The following is an 11763-nucleotide window of genomic DNA, read 5'->3' as shown; positions in this document are numbered from 1 at the left end:
TATTAAAACACTCCCTAGGTGTTTTAATAAGTGTTACACTTATCAAATGCGGCCGTGTTTTAATAAGCGTTACACTTCTTTTTTTAGCAAAAAACTACATTTAAATATTATATATCTCTCCTCTCATGGTCCCCAGTACTACTATTTTTATTATTTTTTTCCTCTCACATTCATTACTTTTTTATACGAGTAAATTATTAACCCCATATCTTTCTTTTACAATTTTTTAATACTTCAACTACCCCACTTACCTCTTATTTTATTTAAATCAATTAAATTGCCTAAAACTATGTGTCAGTCAAAGTGCAACACTTATTAAAATACGGAGGGAGTATATCTTTATTTCCATAACCGTAAAAATTATAAAAACGTGATATTAATAGAATATATAATGAGACGAATTTAACAAGACCACTCATGACTAAATTATCTTTTATAGATTGATGGTAATTTATAGTCAAAGTTTTCAAAGTTTGAACCCAAAAATGGCAATGGGGCAAAAATAAAGGGACGGAGGGAGTAATAGATAATGGGGTATAAGTTGAAGGGTGAGAAGAGAGTAATGGGTTTTGTAGGGACTATTTTTTTATTTTTTTTGAGAAAAAGTTTGTAGGGACTATTAGTTAGTAGAATGTTATTAAAAATTAGAGAGAATATTATTAAAAAAAAATAGAGAGAATATACTTAAAAAACAAAAAAAAAACATTTCATTTATTTAAACACGGTCGGAAAAGGAAAACGTTTTATTTATATAAACACGGAGGAAGTATATGGGTATATACACGAAAACTCTCATAAACAATGCATTAATTTATTGTGGATCTAAGGTCTAGATGCGTGCAATTGACTGTATTTTGAACATAGTGACTCTAATTTTAACATAATAACCTTTATTAAAACTTGTATGACATTTAATATTATTGTGAACCTAAAGAACGACGTCATGTTGAACGTAATGAATCTAATTTGGGTTATGATATTCATAGTCCTTAGGGTTCACTACTAGAAAACAGGTCATTTGCGACGGAAAAATTCCGTCGGAAACACCCTAAATTCCGTCGAAAAACACTGTTCTGACGGAATTTCCGTCGGAACGTGTTGTCGGAAGACCCTTTGTAGGAAAAACGGCTATTTTCGTCGGAAAACGCTGTTCCGACGGAATTTCCGACGGATTTTTGTCATCGGATGAGGTTTTCCGGTACCGGAAAGTCCGTAGGAAATTTCCGACGACGGAAATTCCGTCAGAAACCCCTGCAAAAACAAATAAAAAAAAATAGGCCCCACCCCACCAGCCCTAACCATCCTCATCCACCCACCGCCACACCTACCCCTTACCCTTACTCATCCACCACTACCCTCCTCCTTAACCCTTAGCCACCACCCACCACCACCGAAGCCTAACCCAGATTAACCAACAACGCACAACCACCGAAACCACCCACGCACCACCACCGAAACCACCCACGCACCACCACCGAAACCACCCACACACCACCACCGACACCACCTCACCAAAATTTAACCACAAAAAAATCAAAAATTAACCCCAAAAAAAACAAATGAGCCCAAAAATACGGAAATTAACACAATAAAACCGAAAAATAGCATGCAATAATCGAAACCACCACTAGAATTTAACAAAAAAGAAAAAAATTCCAAAAAAAAAAAACGAAAATTACATAAAAAAAAACAACGAAAATTATCCAAATTAATTAAAAGAAATATATAATTATACAATTATTTAACAAAATTTATACATTAACATTACAATGACATCAATAATTAACTAAAATCAGAATTTAAAAGGAAAAAAAGGCTAGATCTACAATCTAAGATAATAAACCGTGTTGTTGCGACAGAGGCTTTTGTTGCGCCGTTGTTGTGCGGTGTTGGTGGTTGTTGTTGATCTCGGTGTTGACGATGATCTTCGGTATTCATTGATGGTGGCTAGGAGATTGAAGAGGAGAGTGAAAGAGGAGAAGAGATCGAAGAGGAGAGTGAAAGGTTGGAGAAGAGAAGAGGAAATGAGAGGAATTTAGATTGAGAAGAGGAGAGAAAAGGGGAGGAGAAGAGAATGAAGAGGAACAGAGGAGTAGAGTGAGAATCTGAGAGGAAAGAAGAAGAGAGGAGAGAGAAAGGGAATAGAAGAAAAAAGAGGCGGAAATGAGTTTGTATAATAACCGGTTTTTTAGGGTTTTTTAGGTTTGGTTTTTTTTTATTATTATTTAATTACTTTCCGATGGATTTTATTTCCGTTGGAAACTTAATGTTCCGACGTAATAATCCGCCGGAAAGTTCCGACGGATTTTATTTCCGTCGAATCGTTTAGTTTCCGACGGAATATTCCGTCGGAAAGCCCATATATTCCAACGGATTTATATTCCGTAGGAAATCCGTCGTAAATTTCCGACGGAATACAAATCTGTCGGAATTTACGACGGAAAAACATGTCCGTCGGAAATGGTCCGTCGGAAATCGGCCTATTTCTAGTAGTGGTTATACATAAGGAGTTTAAAATGAAAAAGACAAATGCAATATAACATTAGTTACACTTATTTACGAGTAAATTGTCATACATTTTTAAATTAATACCATATTAGAAAAGATAAAATACTTATAAGAATTGTATATGTACCCCAAAAAACTACATATATCATGAGATTCATGACTCATAAAAAGTTCTTTTAATTATAAATCCTCTTCACCTAAATCTTAATTTTATGCCAAGTTATAATTTAGATGTAACTTTTTTTATTCAACATATATAGAATGTGGATGGAATTTCTAAATTCCCACTACATGTCTACTTGATGCAATGATAACTAGTGCAATATCAAATATTCAAATGTATCATTCCCTTGTTATGTACTTATGTATTCTAAGAAATGCATTTTTGAATTTTGAGCACATGGTTTTTGTAGCCCATAGAATTTTGTGGCTCGTGTGATAAATTCTAAAGTCTAGTCTTGAAAATTATGGTTCCTACTAAGACACTAGGATGGAATGGAATGATGGATACTCCTTCACTTGGAAAAAATATACAAGTATAACTGTATAAGTAATACTTTGTATATCACATATTTTGAGTCTTATATCACAGACAAAAGAACGCGCTCCACGTGCGAGCTCCAAAATCCCAATACCATTTGCAAGCCCCTAATTTTATAAAACTAGCTTCTCCTCTGCTTTCTCAGGCGGGCTGCCGGCAATCGATGTAGGCGGCTTCCCCTCTCAATCGCCGACGAGCCTCTTTCTCCCTGGCAATACTAGATTGCGAGGTCCTCAATCACTGCCTTAAACAAAGCAACCCTTGTCCCCGTAGCTCGAAGGAGCACCTGTAAGTGAGGGTGCTCAGATCTACGACGGCCCTGCTTGGCTCCGCATCCTTCAGCCGTGACCTGCCGGCTTTCTTCACGCTGGGGGTCAAGGTGGGTGGCTGCCCTTTTGTTTTTCCGCTAGTTTCCCTGTGTTTAGTGGCGGGTTCCGGTCACCACTTGACGGAAATTTCATCCTCGGCTTTTGCGACGACTGATTGTTTTTAGTGTGGGTTTGCAGTAGTGTCTGGGTTGCGCTAGCCCTGCTCGCAACCTGAACTTTGTGACCTTTGTTGTTGGCCCTACGAGGGTTTGTTTCTTACTTGGAAGTGTTTATGTTTTTCGTTGTGCTTTGTTAATCAACTCTTTTCTCGCCTTTAGAAGTCTCATTATGGACTGTCGCAAATTACTTAGTGCCCTTATGCTTACCCACTAAAACGATGATTTTGACGAAAACATTGTCAACTTTGCCAAAAATAATTGCCACCAAAACATTTTAATTAAGCAAAAGAATTGAAGGAAGAGGGCAATTCTTACTTCAAGAAAAGTGAAGTAGTTCTTTCTGGGGCTAAGTATGATAGAGGACTGAAACTTTTGTGCCTTTGTCTGCTAAGAGATGAAGATGATTGTGTCTTTCTATGGAACCTTGCCATATCCCTTGATTTAAACCTTGCAGCTTGAGCCCTAAAAGTCCGTGATTTCGAACAAACTAAGGAGTTATGCTCATTAGGCATTATGTTTGATGGTAACAATACTAAAGCCCTTGACAGAAGGGCTTTAGCTGAAATCAGGCTTTATCAACTCGAAGAGGCCCATGAAGATCTTGGCAAAGCAGCTAAGACTGAGCCTAAAAATCAGGACATCCTTCGCGAAATGGAGAAGGTGGAGGGGTTGAGAAGAAAAGCTAGGAAGTTCAAGGGAAAGAGGGAAAGAGGGGCACTGAGGAATCCAACTTGTCCCACACCATCTTCAACAAAAAGGGGAAGATCAGCAATCCCTCTATCAGTCTACACTCTATTAGGTTGCCTAGTAGCGATGCTTAGAGTGATATTACGGCCCTACCCACCAATGGACGTTGCTAATGAGATGATGGTGAGCCTCATCACTACACCCAATGATCTTACCCCTTTGGAAAAATGGGATGATGATGCTACTAGCTCTCCAAACAACCAGGATTCTAGACATGCTACGGACAAGGGACCGAGAAAATTCCATGTGTGCCACAACAGATCAAGAAGGAATCTGTCCCTTAAGATTTCCGAGTTGTCTTTTTTTCGGATCATTGTCAAGGGAAAACCTTGAGTTTTTTCAAACATTCTGCTGTATCATGGATGACTGTAAACGTGAAGGAAAAGACCACCTACAATAGGCATTCTGAATCCCATAAGGCAAAGGAATCCAAAGTTCCTGATACCTTAATCACGCTCACTAGGATGGTGGGTCTAAAAAAGAGGTGTTGCAACAAAAAGGGCCAAGAGAAAAAGGCCAAACGATCCCTGGACTCCGCCGAGGTCAGCCACGTTGCTGGACTTCCCAAGCCCAACAGCACTACCGTTGAGAAATTAGATGATCATTACCTACTAACCTAACTTCTAGCAACAATGAGGGTTCGAATATCGAGGAGGGGAACGAGATACCTGCGAGAGATTTAACTACCACTGATATTGATGAAGTGGAATTCGTAGGTTCTAATGACGAAGACCCCATGACTGCTAAACCCAACCATGTACAATCCTCTCCACCACCCACTACCTTCATGATTTCTTCCACGTCAAGAAAACATGGAAGGCCAATCAGGTTAAAGGTGAAAAATAAGAAAGGTAAAAGGTATTTTAGTCGTTTTAGCAGGATCAAGAAACGCAAGGGAACAAGTTTGGAACAACTTGCGATGGATATCCTCAACCCTCTTATTTGCATTGCCAAGCAGTTCATAGCGTCTGTAACCCCAATCCCCTTTTTAGTCCTTGTTCTAGTTTGGTTAAAAGGTGTAAATTTTCTCGTTGCACTTTTGAGTCAGTTGAGAGCTAGCCTTCTTTTTGGACCGTTGTCCAAAAAAAAAAAAAAAAAGTCTTTGAGAGGCTTTCAATGACTTTATGAGGGGTGAAGTGTTGAAATTGGTTGAAAGTGAAGTATACTTAACAAAAATATAGAGATATGGCATATGAATGAAGTATATATTAAGATGAGATCTCCGTCAACTTGTTCTCACAAATGAAATTGTTATTATTAGTATAAATATTTACAATTTGCAAATTAAAAATCAATGTCATTACAGTATCAATATTGAATGAGAAAGAACCATTTCTATTCTCATAACATTGAAATATAATTAATAAGAATCAGGTTTGACGATTACACTAACTCAAAATGAACATGGATCTTTAATTTTAAAATGATACTCCATAGTCCATATGTTACATATGTGTCTAGTTGGAGTTAAAAGAAAAATAGAAATAATTACTTTTTTATCTCTCTAGTCTCAATTGTTTTGAATATTTTCCTTCTTTAATGCTAAAACATTATTAATTCAAAAAAACCAATTCCAATCTTAATCCTCTTGAATATATTGGAAAATAATCTTGTCTATTTGGGAAATTAAATTAGTACGGAGTATTTTACAAATTTACATTCCCATAATTAAACCATTAGCAAGATTAGTGAGTAGGATGTGTAATGTGTGATGTACTGATGTGTAGTATCTCTCCCAACTTTTGGTAAGGTGGATTTTAGCAGTTGAGAATAAATCTTTATTTTGTGTAGTCGTTTTTAGCATCAGTTTGTACTATTCCTATTTTTGATCATTTTTACATTACTTGTTTCTACTTATATCCTCTTTCTCTTAGGCTACATTTTTCAGACTATCATCATATTTTCTTCTTCTTTCTCTCTCCTCCCCCAAAAACCATCAAATTTTGGCACTGATTAACAACATTTCACATGTTTACTTCTTCCTATAAATATCCCTCTTTTTTCCAGTTTCCAAAAGTGCTCAAAAATTGTCCTTAATTTTAGCCTTCTTCAAGCGTTCTTTATTTCTTCCTCTCTTAAGGAATGGTTGGCCGTTTGTCAATAATTTTCTCGACGACTATTGAAGGTACATACCCCGTCTGGATAATTGTCACGTTACTAGTTCAAGTTATATCATCAACGTGACTAATGTATTTCCATTGTACAGGTAGAATGCTTCTCACGGTAACAAATGACGACAACTCAATCTCTAGTCTTCCCCAGGTAAGAATTACACTTGGAAGCTTCAATTATTATACTCTTCATTTCAAAAATTAGACTAGTTTGGATGTTAATTTCAATGTTGTACAAACTAGTAGAGATCAAATGAAGAGGCGGCGGCATTACGAGGGCGAGAGATAGGATCAAGGCCACCAAGATGCGAAGGAAGGTGCAAATCGTGCGGGCATTGTGAAGCAGTTCAAGTGCCAACTACCATTTCTATTTCGGTCTCCAATATTGAGTATAAACCTATCACTTGGAAATGCAAATGTGGCAACTCTGTCTTCAATCCTTAATTACTTACTAGTTGTAACTTTGTTGATTTTTTTAGTAGCTTTATCTGTCTTATTTTTTGTTACCATAAAAGTATAAACTTATAAAAGTATGGTATATATGTATGTAATTAAATGGATAACATTATAACTATTATCCTATTATAATTTATAAAGCTTTTGGTTACTATTGTGATCAGCCTTCATTGGGGATTTTGGAATGTATCATGTCTGTATACAAATTCATGCCTGAAAATTTTAGTAAGGCTACATTCGATCAACAATTGATGATAGGTAGAGTAGTTCATTAGACTTACATGTTGAAGTATGAAGTAATTTAGTAATATTCCCTCTTCTCTTTAATTAATTTGGGACTACTAATTGTCCCAATTAAGTCCGATAATGTGGGCTACTAGTTTATGAAGGTCAAACTAATGCTACTGCTGAGGGTAATAACTTGTAGACCATCTAAAGTAATATGAGTACTTGACATTATGTCTATAGGCGATTCAAATATGTATAATGTAGGGGTATCAAATACGAAGTAAGTAATATAGAGGAGTGTCAGTCAAATTTTAGTTTAGGGAAATCAATTTCCAGTTTTCCACAAAGGTTATGTGATATGGATACTTAGTCCAATTCGATCAATTGCTTAGCTCATCAAAAAAGCTGGCCGCACGCACTAGTTTAACCCGGGTTGTAAACTTGTAATTCTTCAATCTCAAAACTTGTAATTTGGATGTATTATAATTTTTCAAGAATATCAAAATTTGGACAATGTAATTTATTGTTATCAATACTCAAACAGTCAAACTGTAAATTTTATTTCATAAATCAGGGATATTATAGAATTGAAGTTGAGATTGAAAACCAAATATTATGTCAATAAAAAAGGAGATATCATTTGAATAAAATCACAAAAATATTGATTTTGATGTTACATAGGAAAATTTTCATGAAAAGTTGATAAATCATTCATTCATTTTTGCGTTTTCTAGGGTCTATAGACTGCATTACAGTCTTACCTGTACTAGGTTGAAGCTTGAAGGTTCTCTCTTCTCTCCTTATTTTGGAGAAAAATACAGTAATTATTAGATTGACGAACTAATTGTAGAAAAAAAATATTTTTAAAAAAAAGGTAAAAAGGAGAGAAATAAGATCAATCATTCAAGAAGCTCATGAAATGACAGAACACCTGAGTTAACATGTAACGTCTTTTACTTATTTCTATACTTCCATTTTTTCTGTAAAATCAAGTCACACTATCTAATTATTTACTGCAACTACTGTGTATAATTCAGAATATCACTAACAAAAGTGCCCGGAGAGAAACAAACGGCGAGGTTAATAAAAAAAAAAAAAAAAAAAAAAGAAAAAGAAAATTAGATATTCAATGTATAATTATCACCTCAACAATATTATGCTGGTAAATAGGTGATCGTGTTAAATTCGAGTCAATCAATCTGGACAATTTTTTCATAATTTGATTAGGGTTAGAGGTTTGAGTAAATTAGGATTTTTTAGGGAGATGTTTAGATGAGTTTCTATAAGTTGATCTCAATTTTAAGTTGAACTAGTTTTTAGTTTATGCAAAGCGAGTTATATTTTTATCAAAGTGCCAAGCAAGCTTCAATTGTAACGTATTGTATGTATTACGAATATGCTTATTCAAATACTCCATATTTTTTATGGCTTTGAAGAATTCAAATTGAATTTGAAAATTAAGCTAAGACACTATAGAATAGTTGCTTCATTTTTGCTTCAAATCAACATCAAAATGAATAATTATTCAACATAAGAGTTTGCTGCCATGGTGTAAGATAATTTTAATTTCATGCTTATAATTATACGTGAAAAAAGGAACATAAATTTTGTTTACATGATAAAATTGCTTTGTGGATGCATTATAATCAAAGTAAGATACGTGAAAACTGTAAAAATTATAGTGAAATAATAGATTGTAAATGTACCTAGCATTAGATTGTCAAATTTGACCATTTACAATCTATAATACATCTCCTAATGGCAACCTAGCTCCTAATTCTGTCTTTGATCAACCTTTCACAGATTGCTATTTGCTATCATAAGAATAAAGCTTTGCGATAAAGCTCAAAAGGAAATCCAGGATGTAATTAAATAATTTGGAATTATCACATGTAGTTTTATATGTCGCGTAGCTAGTTATGCTACCAAAGAAAGTTCACCAAAGTACTGCAATATATTCAGATAATCTGGGGTTAGAAAGAAACATTACACTTAATAAATACAAATGCTCACGTGCATTTGGAATATAAGAGCTTTTTATCCAAATTCAGTCCCAGAGAATGTTTTATGGACACCACCATTAATATAGATTTATAAAAGTGAAAATGACAAAGGAGTTTGAAGAATACTTGTAAGTATTCCCTACGTTTCAGATTAAATGCAACAATTTGATTTTTGTAATATTTACCTAAATATAGAGTACGATATTTTTAAATTTGTCCTTGTACATATTTTTATAACACATTTTTTTTTTTTATTATTATTATTTTAACTCACGTGATAATTAGGAATATTGACGGTCAAATTTTGTTGAATTTAATCTAAAATGAAGGTAGTACTCTTCATTTAAAAAAAAAAAAACATGTATAAAGAAGGCTTACAAGGTTGATATCTAAAACTCTATAAGATTAACTATTTGTCCATTATCAAGGGTTTCACTCAATATAAAATGACATGCGAGGATCGGGACAATCTTTAAAGAACGGAGCGAGTAATTGTTATGACTTGTGAGTAGATATTTTAAAGGTTCAGCATATGTCCATTCCACAAATCTTAAATGAATATAACAATACGCATGGCGGCATGGATCGATTGTGATTTGTGATTCCCCACTAAATCCTTACCCTCTCTTATCCCAAGTTTTCTGTGCTCTGAAAACCAAAAAACATGATGCAACTCAATACTTTATAAACTACTAAAAAAAAATGTGACAATAAATGTAGATAGCGTATAATTTTGTTTTGGGTGAATGAGGATATGATAATTATGATATATTCTGATAGAAAAGTAAAAGAAAGAAAAGGTAAGAATTTCTTATAAATGTATAAAAGCTAAGTTACAGCCTGAGATACTGCAATATTTGGTCCTCTAGTGAACTGCAAAATGAAAATGTCAGTGTTTACATGATTCAATGCAAGTTGTCCTATAACCCTCATTTATTTGGCAGTGTTCCACGACAAGTTTAATAAATGTACTACACTGCTACATTGAAATTTAAATCCAGGTTTATATTGTGAATGAAAATTTAGATCAATGTTATTATTATTAGTGTGTGAATTAGTAAATAGAGATTACAAGGAAGGATCCATTTTCCGTCTTTCTTTAATTTACAAAATATCATCAAAATTAAAGACTTGAAGGAAAAATGAAGCTCATCTTCCCTTCCCCTTCCTCCTCTTTCCCTCCCCTTCCTTCTTTGCTACCAAACAAAGCGTTAGTTTAAATAGGTCAAAATAGGAAGAGAGGTAAGGGAAAAGAAGGGGGGGCAAGATTCACGCTTAGATAAGAAGTCGAGATAAGGAAAGAGAAAGAGAGGAAAATGAAGGAAAGGGAAAAGAAGTATAAATGTATAATCATCATAAAAGAGAAACATCCTAATAAATGTAATTACTATAGAATATCGACTATTATCCATCAACCCAAGGGTATATTGGATTTCTCAACTCACCACCAGCGGCTTGCCGTACAATTCGATGTACAGTGGTAAAATTCAAAAGGGTAATTTGTGCTCTTTGATTAGGCTCACGAGACAATCAAAATCACAAATTGACAATACTCTGTTTCGAGTAATGCGCCTACTTCACCTAAAACCTTTTACTACCTACTTTTATGTGTTTTAATCTACCTTTTTCACCAAAAATAAACATACACAAGTTACATAATTATACTCCCTCCATTCTTATTTCTTGCAATAAAGAGGGGGAGCACGGATCTTACGTCAACTTTTTAAGCACAATTAAGGAAAAACAAGGGCATGTAAAAGGTGTAATTAAGGAGGACAGAGGATGAATAATTACTCCAACTAAAAAATCAATTAAACAACCAAAAATCCAACACCACCACCGACGAACACACCACCACCTTCGCAACCCACGCCACCCACAAGTCCACAACCACCACCCAAACCAGCGCCACCAAACCCACGAAACCACCAAAATCCCTCCACCCCTGCGAAACCACCGCCACCACTAGATCTAGACCCACCAACACCACCAAAACCACCAAATCTAGACCCACGAGACCACCAATGTCACCCAGACCCACGCCTCCACCCCTGCGAAACCACCAAAACCCCTCCTCCACCCCTGCGAAACCACCAAAACCACCCAGACCCACGCCTCCACCCTGCGAAACCACCAAAACCCCTCCACCCCCATGACCCAACGAAACCACCAACACCGACGAATCACCAAACCCACGACCCACAAAACCCACGAAACCACCAAACCCACGACCCACCAAAAACCACGAAACCCGACAAACCCGCTAACAATCAGATCTGAAGAAAACGCCCAGTAATTTGATTAAGATAGATGAGAGATGAAGATGAAATGAGAGATGGAGGAGAGAGAAAGATAATGGGTCTGATTATTTTGGGTGTGATTTCATAGATTATTAATTTAGATTAGGGTCATAATGGGTTGTGATTATGTGTTAAAAAATTTTAAATAAGGGCATATTGAAAATTTTGACAGAAAAAAAAGTTTCCAAATAAGGAATAAAATAAGTTTGTTGCAAAGAATGTGAAGCAATATTGGATTAAGATATTGGTCCCGAGTTATGATTCAGTACCAAATACTAGGGTAGTGTTAGAAATCTAAGACAGCTCAGAAGCCACAATGGTAAGCCGAAAGCTGTTGATATTTAACAAATCTAGACGGAAAATATGGCATTTCACTATCATA

General features: G+C 35.3%; 1 protein-coding gene across 1 annotated transcript; it reads left to right on the top strand.

Annotated features, from left to right (window-relative positions):
* The first annotated feature begins 6065 nt into the window (after positions 1 to 6065).
* LOC110685654 (EPIDERMAL PATTERNING FACTOR-like protein 2) lies at positions 6066 to 6961 on the top strand. The gene is made up of 3 exons (XM_021862186.1): positions 6066 to 6408; positions 6490 to 6545; positions 6641 to 6961. The coding sequence occupies exons 1-3, from the start codon at positions 6366 to 6368 to the stop codon at positions 6836 to 6838; spliced, it is 297 nt and encodes a 98-aa protein (XP_021717878.1). The 5' UTR covers positions 6066 to 6365; the 3' UTR covers positions 6839 to 6961.
* The last annotated feature ends 4802 nt before the right edge of the window (positions 6962 to 11763 follow it).

Source organism: Chenopodium quinoa, unplaced genomic scaffold (assembly GCF_001683475.1).
Source record: "Chenopodium quinoa cultivar QQ74 unplaced genomic scaffold, ASM168347v1, whole genome shotgun sequence".
NCBI classification, from domain to species: domain Eukaryota; kingdom Viridiplantae; phylum Streptophyta; class Magnoliopsida; order Caryophyllales; family Amaranthaceae; genus Chenopodium; species Chenopodium quinoa.
The sequence above is the reverse complement of the archived record's forward strand: the minus strand, read 5'-3'. Positions and strand labels throughout refer to the sequence as shown.